Below are 25895 nucleotides of genomic sequence, written 5' to 3' on the forward strand. Positions count from 1 at the left end.
CTCTGGTGCAACTGGAGGCCGTTTCCTCTTGTCCCGAGGAAATGCACCAATTGCATCCATTGCATCTCATGGAAAAATGTGATCTAAATCAATATATAAGAATATATCAGAATATAATCTAAGTGAATCAGTAAAAATTGTAACAAACAATTGAAGACCTTGGATACTTGAAATACATAAACTTTGTTAATATAAAGATGAAATGGGATGGTACACTAATGTGACTAGATTTCCAAGTCAGCAAGCTTGAAAAGCAGAATATGGACTTTTTCTTTCTCTAATAAATGGAATATTCTAATTATTAGATTGATAAAGTCTTACTGACTTATTCAATAATTGATCACGAACTGCTGGAATTATATTCACCAACTGAAAGTGGAAAAAATTATCTACAGGATAAAGCAAGTCTTTTCCTTCAACTACTAAAAGAAGGGACTTGAATTTGAATGGTAAGGTGAAATGATACTAATTGCTTTATTTTTTTCTTTTAATATGGACACTTAATGTATAGATATTTCCAGTTAGGAGATTAATTCCTTTCAGATGTATTTCAAAAATCAAAAGACAACCTGCAAAATTAATACTGAATTGTAGAGGGAATTTAATCTAATTTCATCATCAAATATTGGTGATGAATACAGGTTCAACAGCATTTCAGCTGAATGTACTGGAATTTGATTAATCCTGAAGTCCCTACAGTATTGGACAGTATGATCAAATTATCAGTCATTTATAAAACTAAAGGCATGTCTTACTTGACAGCTTACTTGGTCTTGGTGTTGACTTAGTGGTCGAGAGTGGGCCAACTTCTCTGGCAGCCTTCTGTCGAGGATGTGTCCATTCTCCAAACGAGACTCTCTGGGCTTGTCAAACCAATCTGTTTCTTCACGACGGAGATGGTAGGCTTTGAAAACCAAGGACAGGTCAAATGCTCTGATCCAGGGCTGGGCAAAGGGCAATAATGTGCATTGTGCAGAGCAAACATGCAGAGTGGTTATTAATTGGCCATGCAGCTAAAGCAAAGTTACAGGTGAGACTTGAGACATTGAACTTGAGCATTATTTAGCTGTGATACAGCAAAGGGAGAAGATTCTGTTTATGTCAAGCCTATGGATATTAAATACAGAAGAAACCTGCTGCTGAGCGCTATAGTAATCTTCCTTCAGGCAGCTCAGAAATACACTGCCGATTTCACGTCTCTAAAATGTTTGTTGAAAAAAAAAATTAGTCAGATTAGTTACTTTGCAGTAGACTAAGTAAAAAAAAAATCAAACCTAAGAAACCCCAAAACAAATCCCAAAATAACCAACCCTCAAAACCCAAACTCCACCAATTCCCAAGTTTCTGAATTGAATATTGGTTCAAAATACTTTGGAAATAATCTACAACTACTTACAAGAAAATTATGAATTCTTTGTGAAATCAGTATCAACCCAAATCAAAGTAGATAGGAAGCAATCTATGCAACTCCTTGTAATTGTAAGCAGAAATATTGCAAGTGTTCCCATTTTAAATTCCATCCCTTGATTTTGCAGTATGAACCTTTGTGTATGGATTGTTAGTGAGCATGTTCTTTCTGCAATAATTCTACAAGTCTAATGTGCTTCTATTTGCAAGAGTTTTAAATCTGTATAAAATCCCTTTTGGAGATTAAATAACACCATTTCACTGAAGTCAGTTTTGCAAATGTATATATTTATATTACTGACTATTGGGTCAGCTGACATAGGTGTCACTCCATTTGGATCAGAATCATGTCCTACACGTTTAATAATATTTCCACAATACAATGTATAGATTTTTATTTCTGTTGCCCATCGGTGTAAACCAAAGCATTGTGCAGTTAATTAGAATGTAATGTAAGTTTGAATTTTATGCTTTATTAAGCAAGACAAATTTGGAAATCAAAGAAAGACAATATTTGTTTTAGTAAAACCACAAGAAATTGCAAATCTTAAATAAGGTCAGTAGTTGCTATAGTAACAAGTGTGTGTGTTGACATGACACAGAAGAAAATTTAAAAAGAAAAATGGTAGTGTGCATAATCTCTCCTATTTAGTTGTGAAAGTAAACATAATCTAGCTGGTTTAACAAATAATTGGGAAAAAAATTAATGGGACAAAAATATTATTATTTTATTGAATTTCTCTCAAAAAAAGAGAAATAATATATACGCACGATTTTGGGAAAATGATATTTCTTATGGGTAAAAACAACACCCTGTATTATATTAGGCCTTCAGAAAATTCTTAATCTTGTTTCAGATATTATGCAGTCTCTTCCTGCACAACTGTGCACAAACTTAACCTAACAAAAAATGGTGTGAAATATTATTTAGATCAGCATATAGGAATTACCATAAACATTATTAAAGGTTGATGCTTGTCTGGCTAGTGATTAGTTATTGAACAACTGCTCTCAATAAACCATTATGATCTAATATACAAATCCTTTATGCTTTACACATTTATGCCAATTGACTAGTGCCTGCACATAGCAGGCTGGTTCATAACTCATCCTGACAGAACTTCTTTCTGAAGCTTGCATGAAGAACCTGATGCATTTTACTGACCCCAGATGTCAACGCTGACTATAACAATCTGTGTCATTAGCTCAGCAGATGAAAGAATGATATTTTTTTTTCCTCCTGCCCCAGTTGAAATGACTTTTGCTGGATTTCTTCTTTCAAAAAAGTAGAATTCCATACCACAGTTCAGACCAGCCTACCTTTTTTTATCAGACTGCCGTAAATGTCTATATTTTATATGAAATTTAAAAAGTTATGTATGTGTATATGGACACACACACACGCCACACTCACATATACATGCACACATCATTGGTTTTGGCTTGCTCAGCTGGGATTTGTTACAGCTGGAAACCTGAGAACAGCTAAGATGAATCACTGACAGCCTGAGAGGGGTCATCCTTTTATTCTAAGACTAACAGTATGCAGCCAGATGGTTCCACCTGTAAAAAACTCCTGCTGGAGTCAATAAGGTCCCATGCTGTTAATTCCAAACAGTTTAACCAGGTGATATTGAACTCCAGGCTGTGGAGTCCAAGGAACTTGTTTAGAGAAGTAGTAATGATCAATCTAAATCCCACGGATGAAAAATTACAAGGCATTGTCTGTGTTGATGTCTTGATGTCTTCATATCTCAATTTTAAACTTTTAAATCCTATTATATACCCTATAATATAATTACCAAATTAGCATATAGTAGAAAAAAAAAATTCTTTAGGTGAGAAAAGGCACATTTTATGTCTTCTGATATAAAAGCTGACCAGCAAGGACTATTTATATTCATAAAATTGAGTACTACCTTCAGTATTTTTGAAAATAAGTATCTTCAACATACTTAGTAGTGTGTGGAAACTGGCAGGTGGGGGGTTGATAGAGACCTATCCCATGATATTGGGAACCCTGAGAAAATACCAGGTATTTCAAAAGCTCAAAAATGCACTTTATTTTCAATGGGAAGCTCTGGATGTTGTGCTCTTTCGACATTAAAGGTGTTTTTTAACCTGTTTGAAGTTTGGAATCCCAGTGTCAGTACTACTTATGTGCTGAAGCATGGTTTTAAGATTTGTTACAGTATGTACTTAGTGAAAAACAAAAGGTTTAGTCTCAAAGTCCTGTTTGTGTTCTCTTCTGGTATTTTTTGTTGGCATGCGACTTATAAAAAATGAACAGAAATTCAAGCACGTCTCTCAGTTTGAACAAAAGGAAAACAATTTAAATGTAATACTTTGACTTAAATTCATGTTTAAAAGTCTCCTAAGATGATAAATCAAGCCATAGAGTTTTCCTAAGGCAGTACTTAAGATTGATTTCTTTTAATGAAATCTCATCAACACCATGCAGCAGTTGGTTAAAAAAAAAAAAAAAAAAAGAGAGAGAGAAGCAGCAAAGCAAACTGTGTTAAAAGGCTTAATGAAACATGCCAGAATAGTTGTCTATTGTCAGGGCAACAGGGCACTACAGAGAAAAGTGCAGTCCAGAAAAAAGAAGGCCATAACTTTCTATAGAACTGTAATTGCTCCTTTGGAACACTTTTTGTCTTACATTCAAATTATATGAATTATTTTCAATACAGGTTACTTGCTATTAGACAGCATATTTGAAAAAATATCATAAAGTGTTTTCATTTATCAAGAAATAAACTATTTGTGAAGATGAAATCTTAATAAAAATTAGAAAAAGATTGCTAAAAGGGGAAGCCCTGGTGTTCAGTGACATATCAGTAACATAGATTAATACAGAATATGTGAATTGAGTTAGAATACTTCTGAGGGTGTAACTAATCAGAGACTAATTTAAAATGAAAACATGTTTTATCTGAAGTGTAACATGTATGTCTTGTACAAATATATATATGCAAAATTTATTGCACTGTAGGGCAGAAATATAATTCCCTATGATCTGTTTGTATGAGTTAGAATAGCACCAAATTGGATTTTTGGTTCAGTTTGGTTCTCCTTAGTCTTCAGGAGGAAAAGTCCTCCATACAATGTCACTCTAGAATGACCTTTAAAAGTCACAAGTTGAGATGATACATGATAGCATCACTTATTTAGGAATAATGATATAGTTGCAACTTAGGGAGTTCCTTTCAATTGGTTTCAGATTTAATTACAGGATTCTGTGTGCTAAGAATTTAAGGACAATGAAAACTCTTAAACTTCTGATAAAAATCAAAAAAAGCTGATGATCCTGAGCCTCTCCTGAAACACAGAGTTCATGAGGGGGTTGTAAATATGTAAGAAATGTGAAAAGAAACTTACAGAACAAAGACCTTAATAGGTAGTATGAGAAAGGCAAATAGATCAAATTTCCTAATGCTTATGAAAAATTCAGCATGTGTTAAAAAACAATAATGTAATAATGAATGGAGGTTAGTATAAACCTGGAAAATAAACCATTCTACTTCATAATCATGCAAATGTGTCTTTTGAGACAATCATTGCCATTTACAGACAATATAGCACATGCAAAGTCTCTTTTATTGTGCAGTAAATACACATAAGAAAAGGTTAAGGGAGCGCATACAATTTCGAACATGTTCATTTAATTTTCTTTCAAACGGTCTTTATGATTTTTAAACAATTTAGAATATATTAAGCCTGAACTGACTCAAACAAAACTGATACATAATTTGCAGTTATTAAGTACTCAACATCAGCTTTAACATTCTGCTGTACTTATTCATAAGCAGCATTTTTAATTGCACCATTTATAATACATCAGAAATGTTCCTTTCATGAACCTAAATGAGATAAACTCTTGTGCTTATTTGGCAGACATATGTACGGGGTGCATATAAAACCAGCTACACTGCATAACCCATCAATAGAAGTAAAATACTTTATGCAAGTTTATTGAAGGATGAGATTGTCTTGAACCATCCAAATGGCAAATTATCTTACATAATCACAATTCTGAATGCACAGAAGTCCACATGACAGGATGCTTTCAACAAACCATATGTGGAATGTTATTTTGCTATCACGTTAAGCTTTGTATGGTGCTAACATATAATATGTACTTAATGAACAGACTATTTCTATATAAACACAGATCTAAATTGGTGCATCAGGAGATGGAATTATCAGTTCTTGAATTCTATTATGAAACTTCATGCAAATTAAATCACTAGAGTTTTTTTTAGAGATTTGGGAAATATTTCCAAATCCCAACAAAAACTACTGCAAAAAAGTTCAATGATTCACAGTCACTGGAGAAAGTTCCACACAAAGACTGATGGTAGGGTCTGTATTGTACATGGAGTGTTCTACGTAGTATCATTGGAAAAGCAGACATAAACAAGTGAAAAGGAAAATGCACAAGCAAACCAAAAGGAAAGCAAATCAACAACAATATAGTGAGCATGCTATAGTAGCTTAACACCATCCAGAAACTGCTGTTAGGGTAAAATAAAAAATATCAAATAAAACAAAGCAAATCGAACCCCAAAAATGTAGATACACAGAAGATGCACCAAGGAACAGAAAACGAACAAGTCTTTGAAGTATAACAAAAGTTAGACACATGCATAGAAATGAGGATTTTGGTTGTGATAGTAAGATACCAGTCTGAGGCCTAAATTACCTTCACTGTCTGACATGGCATGCTGGAAGTCATCCATGATGAAGGCTATATCTCGATCATAGCCTCGAGTCCGTGACTCCTCCCTCATATGCTGCTGGACCTCAGGTAATGAATGGCTCGATCCAAACTGGTCCCTGGTATCTGCAGATATTGGTGGCAAGGGTCCAGCTGCTGCTCTTGCCATTCCCATTGGCTGTCCAACAGGACTTAGTGGGCTCTCCTCCTCTGAGTTCTGTGCTACTATCGGGATCCTTCCCCTGCTTTGGCTAATAGGTAGACTGGTGGGTTTAGTTCTTCCAGAAGGTGCTGCATGGCTAAAGGAAACATCTAAGGGTTCAGCTTCTTGGGCTTTCAGTCTTAAAGAAGAACTGGAAGAATCCCTTTTCAATGACAGATCGAGCCCATACACTGAAGAGGGTCTAGATGAGGGCCTAGATCTACTACCACTGCTATAAGACTTGTCTGCTTCATCTTGTAGTGTGGATCTCATTGTTGGACCTAGTGCAGTCCCAAGGCCTGCTCCAATGGATGACGTCAGTGGTGGCCCCATGTATTTCTGTTGGTCACTGATGTTTTTTCTAAGGCCATAAGTAATATCATCCTGAAGAAGCCTTGCCCTAGTAGTAATTCCCCCAAGTGTTGAAGTGCTAGAAGTCATATAACTTGAATAGTCAGGCTCAAGGTCTCTGCTTTCTTGGATAGGTGAAAACTTTGTTAGTTTGGGGTCTATCAAAGCTTTCTTGTGTTTTGACTGCTTCTGGTAAAGGAGGGCTGCTGGGAGCTGCTTGGCAGCCTGCTTCTCAAGAGTAAGCCTACCTATGCTGTATTTCTCAGATTTTGGAAAATGCCTGTAGCTGCCCTCTCCGTGGTAATACTGTGACAGGCCAGCCAGATGATCAAGACTTTCTGCACCTCTACGGAACTCTTGCTTTATCTGGTGTTTCAGAAGTTTGAGCTCATAGGGGTCCTCCATTGGGTCTTCATCAGCTTTAACATAGGAATGTAACCTAGAGGAAGTGTGCAGTGGTGCTAGGAAGTCTGACACCTCTTGTGCTCTCCTGGCTTCAGTTGTGCGAAGCAGTCGATCTGTTTTGGTCAGATCTTTCTCATGGAGGCTAAAACTGGAACCGAGTGCTCCTGTTCCTTTAGTAAGTTCTCCTATATCATCGATCAGCACATAATTTCGGGGTGTATGGTGGTGATCTATATCTGCATAGAACGAATCTGCAGATATGCTTGAGATAGGGCTGCTTGCTATGCTGTTTCTCTCATCTAGTCCTATCCTTAAGTCCAAGGTAGAGTATTTACTGCCCAGCTGGGAAACTGCATAACTACTGTCAGTTGAAACTGGAGCTATCATGAGAGGCTGATTGCGAATTACATCATAGTTTGTTGTTATCTTAGGCTCCAAATATAATGTGGTCTGTCTTTGCTTTGGCTGTATCACCATCATCTGGGATGAGAGTTGGTATGATGGCTGTTGAGATGGTGGAGGTTGAGCCTGTGGAGTATAGGACATAGTAGCTCCTGTTTGGAAAGCTGTCTGGGTCTGATAGGGTGAAACCTGCTGGTGATACAAAGGCTGTTGTTGTTGGTAATGTGATTGTTGTGTGAACTGAGTTGGTGCTTGAGTTGGCAGGGCAGGAGATGAATACTGATATTGAGCATATGGGCTTGTAGCAGGGGCAAACTGTGTTTCTGGCTGGGTTTGTGGTGGCATAAACTGGTTAAATTCTGTCTGGGGTGCAGTACGTGGTCTTTCCAAGCCATGCTGAGTTTCTATTCTGGTTGACCTGGTATTATTAACTTCACTGTCTGACATATAATCACGTTCTTCTGCTACTCCTTGGAGATAGGCACGCTCTCTCTTTTCTCTTTCTTTTAGTAGGGCTTCTTTCCTCCTATTAATGCCCATTTCCAAGTATCTCAGCTTGGCATCTATTTCTTTTTCCTCCTCATCTAGCTCTGCTTGCTTCTTCCTAAGCTTGGCTGATTCACGTTCGACCAGATCCAATTCCCTGTCTATATCCTGAAGAATTTTGGCTCTGGCCATAGTGGTGGTCCTACAAATCCTTCTCCGTGAAACTGATCCCACAGAAGTATATGGGGACTGAGTTCCTGCTGTTGCTTCCTCTGGAGGTGGGTTGGGCAGAGTCCTCTTCACCTTCTTCTGAGTGCCTGATGGAGTTATGCTTGAAAGACCTTTTGACTGCAATAGAAGAAACAAGACTGAATCACTATTTGGGAGGCCAATTAATCCCAAGTTGTTTAAATTTTTTTTATGGAATGTCTTTATATCTTAACCACATACTTTCCCTAAGAGAGAGGAAAGTTTGAGGTATCTGTGAATAAGCAGCAGAAAATGGCAAGAAAAATTGCTGTGAGGCTGCTAAAGGTCAGGAAGATGAGCAACCTAATGCAAAATAAGGGTGACACTCATCAGGACTTTGTTCAGCCTACAATTGAAAAATCTACCTTATATTCTTGAAATTGAATTGATTGTAATTTAAGGTTTTTGGTTTTTGTTGGTTTACTTTTTTTTTTAATTTCCATAGACTTATACATAAACATATTCAATGCATGTGTGTGTGTGGGATTGGAATACATATACATATACAACTTCTTTTTATATAAAATTTAAAAGTCTGTATAATTAAAAATATACATATATACTCATTCATATCTAAATTTATGTATAATCTGTACAGTCAAATAGATAACTCTGAGCCAGACACTGAGCATATAGAAAGCAGCTATAACTTGTACTGAAATCCAGACAGCAAAGTGGGACTTTCTGGTGCCAACACATTTGGTACAACAGCAGTTGTTACATAATCTTTTAATTTTTGCCTCACCTCTGATGCAAAATATATGTATTTTCAGGGGAGATCCTTATGCTTACAAAACTGGTATGAGCTTTCTTCAGTTCACTGAAGACATTTGTAAGTGAAATTTGTTCCAATTAGAAAGCTAGTTTAAAACTTTAAAAAAGTTAAACAATATAAAATTACAGAAATTTAGTTCTGTCCATATGTCCAGACTTCTCCCTGATCTAGGAGAAATATCTGCCTTAAGCTCATGAGTAATTTTTTTGAGGTGCCAATGTCTCTTCATCAACTAGGACAGTAAGCAATGCAACTGGTTAGATGCAATTTAATTTGTGCCCTGGATTACTAGTGGTTTTGTAAAGTTTTCTTTTTAGTTTTGAAATAAGTTTAGGTTCCACACAATGTAGACAGATTAAGAAGTGGAACCTGAATTATTTTGAAATTGTATCCTATCTCACTAATAGCTTCTTAGAAATTTTGTCTCAGTAAAGGAAAATGGATTGATCTACACATATGCACCAAAAAAAAAAAAAAATCAGCTCAGCCATTACAGAACGCAGACATGTTGATAGCAAAATATGGAAGCATTTTATCTGAGTTTAATAAGGGATGAATAAAAAAAAATATTAACCAATTCACTCTTCTGCCTTTGCAGGCAAGGGCAGCATTTCTGCAAGCATTAACTGTTTTTAATTAAAAATGTAATTTCTTTTAAAATAAATGCTAATTCACTCAGATAAGAAGTCATCAAGATTAATTTTAATTAGGAGTTTATAAATCAGTATTTTCTCTATTTATTCTAATATGGCATCAACAAACTGTAAAAGTTTTTTAAAAAGGTGTTGATAATCCCTTTTTTCTGCTCCTGTTACCTAGCTTTAGCAAATTACAATACTCAGCAAATCATTTGCCATGGAACTTTAAAGAAACATTTGCTACCTTTTCAAGTGCCATTTCATCTCTTTCATTTTCTTCATCTAAATTCCATCAACTTTTTCATGTTTCAGATTGCAATAAAAGCAATTTAATCTTTTCAGCTTCCCATGGCCTTTTCCCAAACCCACGTTGTGCCAACAAATCAAAGGAACTAATTTTCTCTTGCTCACTGTGTACTTATAAGCAAAGACAAATTAATCATCTACAGTAGGTCTAGTTGGCTAATAATTTATATTGTAAAATCAGTGTAATAACACCGCTATTTCCCCCTCCTGAACTGAAATAGCAATCGCAGATGGTCGAGCAGTCACAGATGGTCACTGGTATTGGGAAGTGCTATTAATAACAAAATCATTAAAAGCTCTATAAAAATTTATGTAATTAATATTTTCAGATGATAGTCAAGCTGTTGATTAATAAAGCCCAGTGTCAGACTACTAAGCATTTTATAAAAAAAACCCCATATCTTGTTTTTATATCTCTGTCTATATCTAAAGAATCCTAGACTAATAAACATTACAGGAAGATTTACCACTTGCTCTTGAAAAAGTATTGATAACCTGTAGTTCTCAGTTGCTATTCTCACAAAAGGCAAGTCTTAATTACTTTTACTTGGTATTTATATTGGGACAAGAAAAAATAAATTTGTTTTAGTACTGTAATAAAATGTGTGGCTTTTTCTTCTTCCTGGATATTTTCATCATCACTTATGTTAGCATGCTACCTGGGAACTGTGATAGTAGATTGAAGGGAAGTAGTACCTGTAGTATTTTGATGGACAACTTTAAAGTAGCTGTTATTAGTTTTTGCACTTCTTTTTAATTTGTTAAATAACAGGGAAAAGAAAAAGACAAGATAGGGCTGATCTTCGCCAAATTCTAATCTCTTTATCAAATTTTTGGGAGTGGAAGGGAATAGTTGTACTGTCTAGTCCTATCCCTGTATTTTTGGTCCTCATAACACATTTATAAAGCTATACTCATTTTACATTCAGAGTACCCAAAGGAAAGATGGGGCAGAAACCTTCATGAGACTACTCTGGAGTCACAGAAACTTATCAAATACAGGAAGGCATTCTCACACCTTACAATCACTGGTTAAAGGTTAGGTTAGATGTCAGACAGGTGACCTCAGCAAGCTCTCTAATTGAAGAAGCCATGAAGTTTTCTACCATATTTTATCACATTTTCCATCATCTTAATTCTAATCAGTTTACTCTAGCTATCTATGACCACCTTCACTAATTTTTAAAAATCAATCTGTGTTTAGCAAATCATCACTCTAAATGTTGACTGTGAATCTCAAGAACTAGAATTAAATTATTCTGTTTCTTGTTTCACCATAGCATCCATATAAACGTTATTATCTTATTGTTGATCCTTGTATAATTTCACACAAGTCTGGGATACCCCTTCAGGATGGACTTAATGATAATCAGATCTGCTTTGAGGGAAATCTGACCTTGTTAAAATAAGTCCAAAGCTTGTGATTGAGATAAAGCTATAGAGATGTTCTCCCCAATATTACAAATTAAAGAATCAAGGAACAAACAATCTCCCCCTCCCCCCATTTTTTAAGCTTAACAATGTTTTGAAACAAAGACAGGAGAAAGAGTCCTCACTTTTGCAGTTCAACAAAAAGATAACATCACAGTGAGGAAATCAAAACACTGAGCTGAAGGTTGCATGCAAAACCTCCCTTTTCTGCCTTCCCAATACAAATTAGTCTTGATGTGCGCTATCTTCTGCATTTTAATTTATAGAGGTCATCCAGACAAAGGCTTGTGAACCCTCTTAAAGTGTGTGGTGACTTTGGAATAACTCCTTTGAGATGACCATCCTATTCCTTGTGAATCTTTGTAAAAATACCTTTTTCTACCTATTTTTGTCTTTTCCAATTTGCTGTAATTGTGGACAAGGTCAGAAAGACTCGAACCCACTACAAGAATCAGTCAAGTACTAGGAAATACTCCTATTTTCTGCTTCATGTTCTAAAGAGATGGTTTATTTTGGAGGACTGAATGGCTCAGGATATCTGTGATGAATTTCTACCTGTAAATAGTGTTTTTTGTTCTAGTTACTCCATCTTTCTTGTCCTCTCCTCAAATGAATTTTTGATTATGGTATGCTGCTGTTCTTGCATTCTCCCCACTCTCCATTCACACAGCCATGGTTGGATATTAACTTCATTTGCTCAGAGAACTGAGGTTTCACACTTGAGTATACAAATCTTACATACTTGCACATTTGATTTTTAGTAGTAAAAGTATAACCCTCATTATTCATTGTTCTTTTAACATTTTCTGTGATCATGACACAAGCAAACTTCAAGTTATTCTCCTGTCCTCTTTAGAGCTGACAAAATAGACCTGTATTTATATATAATTTTTTTTGTATGAGTAGGAAAAAATCCTGCAAATGATGTATACAATATGCATACATGTATGCATATGCACAAAATCAATTACAATTGTGATGACAGCATCCTTATTAGTTTGCCACCACTAGACAATGTAGTCTACAGGGTGATGTCAGACTTACAGTCTGTGATGCCGTGAAAAGCAAAGGTAAAGTGAGTCAGAGCTGAGACTACTCCTCTGCCACAATCCCTTGAACACTCAACAGCATGGTGGAAATCCTGTTCTACACCGTAAAGGAACAAAAACTCACTCTCTGCAGGCCTAGGTTTTCTGAAAAAATTGATGTTGATTTGCAACACACTTGAAATGTCAGTAGGAAGTTTGCTGTACCCTGGTTTTTCTGTTACCAAAAAAAAAATGAAAATAATATTTTTTGTCTTCAAACAAGGACCATGCAGTCAATAAACTTGCTTGGAAAACTCACAACTAGCATCAGTTTGAGAGACAAACACATATGTATTAAAAGAAACTACTGGGAATAAACTGTTTGCATCTGATGTCAGGTAGTGAAGGGATAGAAATTATTCTCCCAGTCAGGAAGAAAGATCACTTAAGGTGGGGACCAATGCAGGTTGTTAAGGCAGTAATGGAATGGAAGGTGAAGCCTGTGTTGTAGCTCTGTGTGTTCCAGCCATCACAGCTTGGATTTTTCATGTAACAAAAACCTTCCCAAATGCAACCCCTCCAAAGCCCCAAAAAGTAAATATTGCAATTGTAATGAAGCCATTCTACTTATAAAGGTTTGGAATGTATTACTCAGTATTACAGCATGTGCTCTTCATTCTTAGAAATGCATCAGAAAGAACAGTTAGAGATTCTGGCATTTAATTATTTTAAACATTTAATTTACTAGAAAGAATTCATATAATTCTGTTATCATTTATTAAAGACCTCTCAGTGATTTAACAGTATCTTTAAAATTGCTTGAAAATGAAACCTAATTCCTAAGGATACTAACATAATACTCTAGTATTAGATTACTTCATTGTAAGTATGGAATCCTTAACTGCATCTTCTTGTAGGATGGAGGCAAAGGTACTGAACAATGTTTTGTAGCTTATCTCGTGCAAAGAAATAGTTTCTCATCTAAATTTTTATAGATCTTTCTGGACTTTATTATTTGGTAATGACTGACCAGCTTTGGACCAGCTTTGTTAACTCTTGGTAAAAAACTTTAGAGCAAGAATACCGAGAAATTTCTCTCCACTGCCAAAGGCTGACAAAGGGTCACTTCTGTGGCATGAAGAACCACAGAGTGTGGGAACCCACAAGGGTAAAACAGGTAAAGGGAAGCAGATCAGTTGTGCAAGGTAAGCAAAATATATTAAAACATGTATTTATAAAAGGTAGTCTCATCAACCAATGTTGAGAATGGACTAGTACATGTTCTGAACACATTCTAAACATCAGTAAAAGCTTATCCTACAACCAGTACTGTCTTGGCTTATGTGCCATTGCTGGCAAGGGGAATGGAAGATTAATTTGATGAGCTGGGTTTGGCCTTGGGTATGGGAGTGAAATACCCTGCTTCATGAGTAATATGCTAGAGCTATCCTTTAATGCAACTCTTGTCTTTTTATTTTCTGCAAGTATATTGCTCTGGGGACTGAGCAGTCAGGCAGAAAACTAGTTTCTAAATCACTACACAGTAGCACTGAGATGCCAGTCAGTCTGATTTTCTCTCTCTCCTTTTTTTTTTTTTTCCCCACTCTTTTGGAGGCCTGTAAAGATAAATTTCTCTTCTGTTAGGCTCAATATAATTTTTTTAGAAATAGTCTATTCCAAAACAATAAGAATTTTTCAGATTTTTCTTGCTTTCCTTCATGTCAGAGTCACTTATTCCTCAGATGAGCACTTTCGTACTTTCCATCTTTTTGCTCCTTTCATTTTCTCTGTGAAATTGCTTGAAATTGCCATTTTCACTTCAAATGCAAGGGGAACAGCATAGTGCACTTCCTAACAGCTGACGTGATGTGAGATATCAACTTCTTTCCTCACTTAAACACATAAAAGGCGATATGCTTCTTTTGATCTTGAGGGAAGAAAGGAGAAATTTAAAGGAAATTTGATATGCAAACTACAGACATATGTGGCCCTTACACAATGATTTTCAGAGAGACCTAAATCTATGTTTCATCTACTTTATGAGAGCAGACATAATAGTTATTCCCAGTTGTTTGCACACAAGACATAGTTTTACACAGACTAACTGATTTGTGATTCACTTGGAACAGGACTGACAACTTTTGCCTGTAAGGGCAATGGGGCAATTCCCTCCTCAATTTCTAAAAATTAGAAATAGCACCTTAAATCAGCAGGAATGCGTCAGTGGAAAATAAGTTTGCGAGGAAAATGAAATCCAGTGTTTTGAAACTTTGATTTTAAATACTGTACTTGGAACAACACTCCATGTATGTGCATTTAACAGATCTTAGACAACATACACATTATGCACAAGCTTATGTTTTAATTTCCTTACCTTATATCTATAAATCATATCTATACTGTTTCCTTCTCCTGCTCACTGAAGACTTAGTACAATTCAACACTGCTAATATTTTTTTTTTTCTTTTGTAGCTTAAGCCTTATATAAAAGGGAAACATTTCTGGCTAACTCACAGTAACCTTTAAAACTCATTTGAAAACAATTATTTTCTTTTTTTATTCCTAATTTCTTTTTCCATTCATTATTCTTTGCTATTTATCTTTGCAACCATATTACTTATCTTTGTAAGGTGTTCTGGGATATCAGTTTATATAAGAAATTCACTGTCCAATTATTTAAAATGTATACAGAATTAAATGTATCTCAGTTACTCTCCAATGGGGAAAAAAATCTCTGGCAGATCAATTCAGACAATGGGTATCTGTAAAGGATAACAGAAAGAGTCAAATTGTCAGAGTAGAGTATTGCTTCTGCATTGAAATCTCTGTAGCAAATGGGCTCAATATTTTTCTCACTATTCAATTTCTGAAAAAAATAAAAAAAGGAAGGAAAAATAGGGAAATGGAAGGGAAAGGGGGAAAGGAGAGAAGAGGGGAAAACCCTGTCCTCAAAACAGAGGAACATGGTCCAAATTTCTTTGAATGACAAATACAGATTTATACTTTGCTATAAAAGGTTTGAAAACATTGCAGGAAATATATAACTGCTATGTAGGCAATACCTACTGATGCTTCCTAAATGCTTGTCTTTATAAGCTTTGTTCTAAGATATGTTAAATATCCTTAAATGTTTTATTTATATATGAATATACTAAAAGATATCAAGGGACTTAGCAAAAAGAAAACACTATTCCACCATTTCTACAATACTGTGTTTTCAGTATTAACTCCAGTTAGCACTCTGAGTGCTAAAGTACCTCAGTGCTAGTCCAGGACTGAAGCCTGATTCTGATAAAGAATTCAAAATAAATATCTTTGTCTGTGAATTAAAATCTTTTGTCATTTGTAAATTACTTTTAAGAAGATAGTCCAATTTTTGTTTAAAACAAAAAGGATTAAAATTAATGGCTTTTTCTGTACGTTATCTTCCTCATGACTCATGAAAATTTCTGAGGAGGAGGTTTCTGAAGCATATTCTGCTTTGACAACTCAAAAGATTATGAAACAAATGAGAAAACAGAGGATAAGGTATATAGCAGTCTAGGTACTGCATAACAATAGTTTGGACAAGAGAAAGGTTTACTATCTGGAGAAAGACTAATGGCAAAGCCAGAATTGCTCTAAGGCAGTTGCTTAACAAGATTAAGACAAAGCCTGTAGATCCATAGTGACTGTGTACAATACTATAACACTGCATGCTACACTACAACGTAATTAGTGTCTCTTTATCAATCATCAGTTCTTTTTTTCCTCTCTATTGCTTCACTGACATTTTTAAAGGCTTTTTACATAAAAACAGACTGCAAATACTCAGTACTTCTCTGTCTAACCCATGGAAAGTTATCAAAAGTTCTGTGATGTGAGTGGACAACTCGATGCCTGTGCTAGGTTAAGATACAGACACTGTTAGCACACGATGAGCTCTGTCTCCAGCACAGCCCATTTTTATATTTAACTAAATAATGACAAAGAACTGTATCTTAGTAATATATTCTGACACAGAGGCAATGTGATTCTCTATTGGTAATTGAAAACAACTCTGTTAAAGGATATCGAACCAAAATATTAAATGTTAGCTTTGGGTTTTGTTAATCATGAAGCTATTTGTGGCAATAGGGAAAAACATCACTCAACTTTATCTTCGAATAAAAAAATCTTGGAATAAATCTTTCTTCATGTAATGAAATAGCCTTAGCATGGGCTCATCCACTCATAGAAATCAATAATACATTGTTTCTTATCATGTATCACACAAATCATTATGTGTCATTCCCCTCAGTCAGAATAATATATTTGATTTGAAACTCAGATTTCATCTATGGAAAATTTTACTGGATTATAAAGAATATTTTCCCAGTCAGTGAGAACATACTTTAAATTCTCTTGCAGTCTACCCAAGAATCCTGGCCAGATAATACTGGTGAGAAAAATTCAGAACAGTTTATACTTATCAGTATGATATGCATATGCTGAATTAACACCATCTGTTTTCAACTGATATCAGGCTACTTTGCAAACTTTCAGCTACAATTAAAAAAAAAAAACCCACAAAAAAAGCCCCGAAACAATCAACACCAAAACACCCTCTATCTCTGAAAGAAAGGAAATATTAATCTTGTTTTACAGGAAAAAACACACAAATAAAAAAGGTGTGAGAAAATCTTGGCTTTTTCTGCCTCTCTTTCACTCCAGAATTTCTCCAAAGAATGGTAGCTGACGAGACACCACATGCTGCACCACAGCCCTTGTTTATTCACAGGAGTGAGGATTCATCTGCCCAAGCACAGGCATAATGTGCAGTCAATCTGAACTAGTCCTCCAGAGTACTGAACTGAAAGAAAATGCAGTTTTTCTTCAGCTCACACAATAACACCTGTGCCTCTCACAGCTTGTGGAAACAGCTGCATGTAACAGAGATGTCACCTGTAAATGTCTCAAGACAGAGGGGGTTAGTCCCACTCCTTGCAACTAGAGCAGATTCAGCTCCTACTTTTGGCTCCTCCTGCAAGATCTGTTTTGCAGCAGAGTTTTAATCCTTTTCTGTGTGCAGGAGTCTCGGCACCTCTGCAGTTCTTCAGAAATGACACCTCTCCTCAGCAATTAAAGGCTCTGGGATTGGCTCAGTTTGATTGTTCAGGCAGTATTTATTTTATTCTGCACTCATGATGTTTTACTTCCCTAGTCTAAGATTAAAGATGGCACAGTGAGCAGAGCCCTGATTAATCACTTTCTCTAAAATGTGGTTCACGCTGGGGAACAATGGCCATATAACTGCTGCTGTAAGGCACAGATTAGACAAACTCACCAAGTGCCTACCTACTTGATTCAGGCCTTTCTATATCCATCACAGCTAAGCCTTCTATTTGTCTTTTCTGCTCAGCCCTGGCTTCATCCATACTGCTGAGCACCTGTAGAATGGCCTGCAGCAAATTTTTTCCCACTCTTTCAAAAAGTGCCTTAGAATTACCAATTCAACACATTCTGCTGTAGGAAAAGACTTCTTTCTCTGCTCTTTGTCATCTATAGCTCCATAAGGCTTTTCAAGAGCTGTAACGACCAATAGTCCTCCATAGTGGCTACACAGTAGACAAAAATCCCAGTATTACACACTATTAGAATAGCAAAGAAACAAAAGGAAGTTTGTGAAACTCTCCTTGGTTGCTGATACCTGCCATCTAGGCTTCATTCCATTCCAACAACCCACTAGCTTTCCGGTCTTGCAGTAAACTCTGCATAATCCCCTCTGCCTCAGCTGGACAAGTTGATTTCTCCATCAGTCAGGCTGTGAGTTCATTTGTCTCTCTTCTCTGCAGTTTCTCAGTGTCTCCTTAAAACTTTCTTCTGCCTAAATCTTTTGTTTCCCCTCTCCCTCCATACCTCATTTTCCAAAGCATAAGAATTCCCCCTAAAATACACTCAGTTGATCCCAGGGCAGGCATAATCCTCATCCATTTTAAAGAAATGTAACTGAACCTGACAACAAACACACAGAGTAGATCATCTGCCACAGATGGCTAAGCTTATGAAGTGTGAAAACTACTCACAGTGTGTCCAGATTTTCCATTACACTTTTTCTACAGTGAGAACCTGTACTAGCCAGACCACACAAAATTCCATATTCCTATTCTTATTCTAAGAATGGCATTTCCAGTTTGATACAAACCCATTTCCAAGTGACACAAACTAAACAAAACCAAATTAACCTATCCTCCCACCCCACCCCAAACCTTCAAAAAGCCAATGTTTCAAAGAAAACATTAACACTTGAATAAATATGTACAGAAATTTGCTGTACTGATACAAAACAGAACATCATCTCAAGACAAGTCTTTTAAAATATATGAAACCATTTTTTTTCAAAGTTTATTTTATTATTTTGCTTTGTATTTTTTGTTTGTTTGTTTACTTGTACGTGTATTCTACTCTCTGTTGATATTACGCCAGACTTAATCCATGGAGTTGGGAAAGAGCTGTGTGAGTATTTAAAACCAGACTGGATATCAACTCCAGCTCTTCACCAAAGAAATCCAGACATGATGCTCAACTCAGCCTTGATTAGCTCAATGGGATAAAACTGGGATAAAGTTCTGATTTTTAGAGCTTTCTCTGCCTTCTCTTTTTAAACATAAATGGAGATAATATTTATATCTGATTGTTCTAGCAATTATTAAATACAATTTATATTAATAACACTCAAATCTACATTGATTTTCAGAGGAGGAAGTGTTCCACTCCTGAATAAATTACATCAGATGACAGCCTTGCATGCAATGTGATATTTAATCCAACTGTATAGGGCTGAGGAAGAAGAAAGCAGTAACCTTTAATGAATTTTCTTCCTACTATTTTAATAGCAATTACACTATTTTAGAATTATGACCTTCCTCTTCCATTTCTGCTTATTGTGGCAAGCAGGACAGGAAGATAGAAATTTGGCAAAGCTTACTTTTAAACACTAATGAAGCTAAAAATAAAGAGAAGGCAGCAAAAAATCAGAAGTTAATGTGAAAGATGAGCCATTTGCAGTTTCTAAACATACATATATAAGAAAAAAAAAGGAGAAACAGAATTTAAAGTAACAGCAGTGTTTTAAGACATGACATAAAAATGAAAATTCTGATGCTTTTGAGAATAGATTCATAAGAATCTATTATTCTTATGAATAATAGATTTCCTATTATTCTTGTTCCAAATCACTCTTTGTCCACTGCTGCCACAGGTCAAAATAAATCTAAGTAAAAAGTAGCTCTACTTGATTATATACATATGGACTACACTAATTACCCTAAATGTGCACTGTAAGTAAGACAGTGAGTCTTACTACAGAAACATGTGAAATAACCAGTAAAAGTTGTTCACAAGGTGATTACACACTTGGGTTGGTTCTCTCCTCTGTTGTTTTTATGTATTTTTGTCACTGTTTTAAAATTTCTAGTGACAGTTATGATTCTGAAGTTGATCTTACAGAGGAAATCCAGACTTTACAAAGAAAAAGAAATAATTAAACCCAGAAATGTATGTAATCATCTAAATGCACACTGTAGACCAGTGGAAGAAGAAGGGCTGAAAAATTAGTCCAGACAATTCAGAACGAATGGCTACTGAATATATTAGTGACATCTTATCTTCAAAAAATACCAGACTTTACGGTCATGTCATTCAATATTTTTTGGATCCAGATATATGAATAAAAAGTCAAATGATTGTTTTGAAGTCTCAAATAGCCTGATGTTCACTGTGAGCTACAGCACTCTAAGGCACAGTGGTAATGATACATCTTCTTACAAACAAAAAACAACAGTATTTATGGGCTGAAAGCAGAACTGTTGGGTGCAAGTGTGATTTGTCAAAGATGTGCTCCCAAAGACAGAAAAAGGAAGAAGTGACTAATGGTTTTTAGCTGGTGAGGATATAAGAAGGAAACATTGCTGGGGACATAGACCTCCAACACAATAAATGTTTAAGAAAACAGAATCAGTGAGGGCTTTAGAGTACCAAGATAAACAAGAAAAGAACAGTTATTTGATAATATTTAGTTGGAAAACAAGAAAAAATGTCTAAGAATGAAAAGGGTTCTTCTAAATGTTCATTGCACAATGTCAACTTTAGCGAGGTTTATAAGATTCAGGTAGGGAGGCACTCCATTATCCCCAAGGTAAGAACCACTATGGAAAAAGGTCCTGACTTTTCACAAACAGTAAGTCAAAGGATGGAAAGGCAAGAAGTACAGATTTTAATCAGTTATTTTTGAAAGTCACCTCAGTAACAGGTTATAAGTATATGTTTAATAGCACTGTAGAGATGAGGAACACCTACTGGAAACACTATATACCTGGATGTTAGATAGTGTTTGATGTGAGGAAAATAGTTTTATTCATTAGTTCACCTATATAAAGTCAATGGGTGCAGAGTTTTTGTTTCAGTTTTTCTCATTTCCAGTCAAATCTGATTTTGTGCAAATCCAAAGATTATTATCGTTTAAGAGCAACTAGATCTAAATGAGAAACTTAATAAAATTATTTCTATTTCATATTTTGTAAATTGTGAGTAATTTTTGTATTAAGTTGGTATTATTTAAATAAATATTTTATATTATTTAATCAAAGCAGCATCTCTTAGCTGAAATATTTTGATCCCGCAACAAAGTTACTTTTTAAAAGGGTCTCATGTTTATTAGCTATGTATTTATTTGCCTCTGAGCTCAGGCCGACAAAAGGTTATTGTTTAACATCAATCAATGCACTGATTTTAGAGATCTGAACAGACTAGGATGGTGATCATCAAGTAATCCCCTATGATGAACATTGCTTTTATTTAATTCCTAAATCATTAAGCAAAGGCATATAGTGCCTTCAGAAAGCTTCATAAAAGAGTTTGGCGAAATAAACACTTGAAGAAAAGTACCAAGATCAGTGTTTACAGAGCCATAGTGCTGTCTACTCTCTTATACGGATCTGAATCATGGGTCATCTACCACCACCACCTGCGACTCCTAGAACACTTCCATCAACTCTGCCTCTGATCAATCCTAAACATCTACTGGTCAGATTTTGTGACCAATACATCTGTTCTAGAACAAGCAGCAGTCACAAGCATTGAGGCCATGTTGCTGAGAACACAGCTGCGATGGGCAGGGCACGTCTCCAGGCTGAAGGACCACCGCCTCCCTAAGATCCTGCTCTGTGGTGAACTTGCCACCAACTGCCGCAAGAGAGGAGCCCCAAAGAGGAGATACAAGGACTCCCTGAAACAACATCTCAGCCTCGGCCACATTGATCAACATAACTGGTCTACTCTGGCCTCAAATTGGAAGGTCTGGAGGCACACCATCTTTAACGCTACTGATGCTTTTGAGAAAGCACACAGGGTCACTCTTGAGGAGAAAAGACAACGCAGAAAGAATCATGTCTTGCAGAATTTACCACCTAAGGAGTCTTTCTGCTGTACCTTTTGCAATCGGACGTGTCTATCCTGTATTGTCCTTTTTAGCCACCAACGCGCTTGTAACAAACGTGGGTAGAGCCCTTCCCAAATCTTCTTTCGTGAAGCCTAGCCATGATGAAATCATCAAGTCAGGAACCTAAATGCTTTTACTTCATTTTCAGATGACAGTATTTATGTTCATAGATTTTTGATAAGTCTAAAAAACAAGAAGCTTTTTATAAGTATTACAGAACCTGCAATACTTACAGCACCAGCTGTTTGTATTTCATCCGGAAATATGAAGTCCTTTAATTCTCAGATTCCTCTTCTGAAGGCTCAGGAAACATTCTAGTACTGTCCTGTACATAGAGCAGTCAGGAGCCAGACTGGCTGAATAGTGAAGATTATCTCAAGTGACAAATCACTGATGGCCTTTACCTCAGTACTATCTATAAAATCTGCGTATTAGTGTGCAATTCCTTACCATGTTTTTTGAACATCAATTTACACATAAACACTAGGTACTGAATTAATGATGAAACTTTTTGAATCTGCTCTGCTCTCTTTCAGGAAACTATTAAATGACTTTGTATCTGTTGATGATCTCATTTTTTACTGCAAATATATGATTCGGTTCCTGTCATGGAGAAGAGACTGAATAAGATGGAGTTTGATCTGAAATTGTGTTTCAAATCCTATCCTCATAAAACTATTTTCCAATTGTTAAACTGCATGTGAAAAAAAAACAAAATACCAGAAAACCTTCAATTTGTTCTTCAGTCTATTCATTCCTTCTGTATGACCAGCTCAGGAGAAACTATAAAGCATTGATTTAAATTTGTTCATTCTCACTTTGCCACTATATTCACAAACTATATTTAAACTTTGAATATTCTGAACTGCAGGAAAAATATTTCTAAACATATGTCTTTAAAAACACTTTGAATTTTAATAGTAAATTATTAGCAATCCTATACTTACTGCAGAAAACTCGCAACTGATGACAAAGACTTTTAGAAATGAGGATCAGAAATATGCTGGAATTTTAAAGTATTTATCTGCTACTCCCCACTGCATATTTACCAGCAGTTTAGAACAATGAAGTTAAAACATAGTTTATTTCAAATTTCTACTCTTTGTAAGCAGGACACCATTCTTGTTTCACCTTATTTCTTCATTTCTTACTAATTCCAGTGTCTGTGCAATATAACAAATCAGCATGGTTAAGATAAACATCAAAATAAATGACTAGAGACTGGTAAAAACAGAATCACAAATTTGATGCAAAATGAGACTTCTACAGTCTCAGCTATTCTATTAATATCTGCAGTTCAATACACACATTCAGAGCTATTCTATATATTGAATCCCTTCTGGGCTTTGAAGCAAATGGAGCTGATTATCACCGTCTGTCACTTCCCCCCATTCCACCATTTACTTTATTGACTGTATTGTCAATAGTTCCAGAAGAACTCAGACAGTAGAAAATCTTTCTCCATTAACAAAAATGTTCTTTTTTTTTTTCTTTCTTTCTTTCTTTTTAAAATATTTTCACAGGATAAGAAGTAGAGGAAAAGAAAACCCATGCTTCTCTGTTTTTGGTTTTGGTGGGATATTGTTTTGGTTGGGTTTTTTTCGTTTTTCTTTTAAATGGGATAGGAAAAATTGTTTCAAGATAATCATTGCCTATTTTTTCAGCTTAAGAGTGGCCTGGACCTTATTTTTACTTTTTCTCCATAGTCAGCTGTCAAACTATCACCTTTTTTCTCTACCATGCAAAAGTCCTTTCTTTCTTCCTGTGAAAACTTCAAGCATCTTCAATATAAAATTCAGATTTAAAGGTTATTTTGTACTATTTCCAGTGATACTAATTAATTCAATCATTTAAATGAACAGTCAGTTTTCCTCCCTATTCTCCACATTCTGTCTATTTAGGGACTCCATTTTTAATAATAATCAGAACTAAGAAATTTTGTTTTAAAGAAAGTGTAAAAAAGCTTTCCTATATTGGAAATAGTGAAATTACCAGTACAAAGAAAAAAAAATCATTCTAATTTTCTCAAGACGTGATCCATGGCTGACTGAATTAACAGAATATATCATTAACTTCAGAGAATTTTATATTTGTTATCTGATTAACGCTTCTACAGCAACACAAGCACGAGCCTCTATGCCTTCAAAAGTCAATGGGAATACTCAGATCTGAACATAATTCATCATAAGAGATCACAAAGGGTTCAGCAGCGATGCTGCAAAAATATTTTTTAAAATCTTCTCAAATATTACAACATTAAGATTCTAAAAGTCATATTCTAAGAAATTCCAAAATAAAAATGCATTAATGAGTGCCAACTAGAATTTGGGATGCTAATGTAACTTAGGAATGTTTTGGCAGTGCTTCATCATTTATCCTTCAATTGTAACTTCTTATTATATTTGTATAAAACATGGAAATATTTTTTATGTAATTTTTTTAAAGAAATCCTCAGAGAGATGTTTTACAGAATAGTATTATAATAGTAGGAAAAAAATCTAGAATACTGATTAAAATGCTAGTTAAAAATCTAGAAACCATTCATAAAAGATTTTCTTTTTATAATGACAGAGTATTAAGACCTCAGAATTTATATATCACCTATGCATTACATGCACCAAGCAAATCCTAATTTTTAATATGAAAGGATGACCTCCTAAAACTTCAGTGTTTAAAAAAAAAATCTAGAAAAAATGGAGGAAGTTCTAGTGGGAAAACAAAAGCAAAACAAAAAAGCCCCCAACAAACAAAAAGCAAACAAAAATCCAAACAAATTGGGAAAGAAACCCAAGCAAACAAATAAAAATACCCCAGTAATTTCCCAAATTACTCTAACCTAATTATGAGGTTTGAGAGCTTAATGGGGGGCATAGACCAGTGTTTCCTGAACTGTACTGTGTGTTTCTTTATCAAGCTGCATATGAAATGCTTGAGGGAACATAATTTGCTCCTGAAGTTAAGCAGCACAGCAATTTGAGTGTGTCTGCACTCGAGCTAATGAGAACAACAATGCTAACTAGAAGAGCAGGACTCAGATGGGAGAGTTTCCCATACTCTTCCCACCCTGTTTTATATACACACGAAGCATTAAAATCTTGGCTAGAGAGCCCAGTGTAGGCCCAGTAGGATGGCGAGGTCTTGAGGGAGAGAGTGGCTGTTCAAGGAAGAGAGGCTAAGGGAATTGAGCTTGGAAAAAACACCTAATTGCTGTCTTCGACTCTCAAATGAAGTACCACTGAAAAAGACAGAGTCAGACTATTCTAAGGGATGCACCGTGAAGGACAAAAGGCACAAGTTGCACAAGGGAAATGAAGAACTCTTCACACCATGAAAGCAGTGAATTCCCAGAATGGGATACTTTCTCTTGAAAGTAAAATCTCCATCCTTGGAGATTTTCAAAAATTCAACTTGATAAGCCCTCTAGATATTTGATCTAACTTAGAAATTAGCCCAGCTTTGAGGTCGAGGTGGAACTGCATGACATCCACAGCACCTTCTCAACCTAATTTTTTTGGTGATCCATGAAGACCGAGCAGTTTAGATAGTTAATGTTTTCAAGACACAATACAGGCATCAACATCTTGATGGATATACTGCCAAAATACTGTGTAAGGTACGAAAGAGTAAGGACTGCAGCATATATTTTAATTAAATAAAAGCTTTGATGTAGGCAAGAATGTTCCATAACTGCAGAGTCACTGCGATAGAAAGTACTATCAGTTGTGTTTGCAAAAAGCCTCCAGAAAAGCCATTCAATTTTATATACATATATATACATGTGTGTGTGTGTGTGGTAAAAATTCTACTTCTGTAACATTGTCAAAACTTCTTGTTTTCTTTGGTGAGTTTTTGGGCCAAATGATGAAGAAACAGGAAGAGATAAAAATGGGTTTGTGTGCCTGGCTTATGGTTCCTCAGACAAGCAGGGCTCAAACAGGCTGCAAGAACATAAGGAAACAGAGCAGCCTACACTACCGCTGTCACAAGAATCACTTTTACTGCCTAAAGAAATATCTGGAGACACTACTATAAAATCCT

At 35.6% G+C, this 25895-nt stretch overlaps 1 protein-coding gene across 1 annotated transcript in view; it reads right to left on the bottom strand.

The window, feature by feature from the left end:
- Positions 1-25895, bottom strand: part of PCLO (piccolo presynaptic cytomatrix protein) — a 348414-nt gene that overhangs the window by 148895 nt on the left and 173624 nt on the right. The window contains exons 7-8 of the mRNA XM_064656444.1: positions 6113-8321; positions 756-904 (exon numbers count right to left, since the gene is read on the bottom strand). Of these exons, the coding sequence (XP_064512514.1) occupies positions 756-904; positions 6113-8321 (2358 nt within the window). The remainder of the gene's footprint in view (positions 1-755; positions 905-6112; positions 8322-25895) is intronic.

Source organism: Pseudopipra pipra, chromosome 5 (assembly GCF_036250125.1).
Source record: "Pseudopipra pipra isolate bDixPip1 chromosome 5, bDixPip1.hap1, whole genome shotgun sequence".
Lineage (NCBI taxonomy): Eukaryota > Metazoa > Chordata > Aves > Passeriformes > Pipridae > Pseudopipra > Pseudopipra pipra.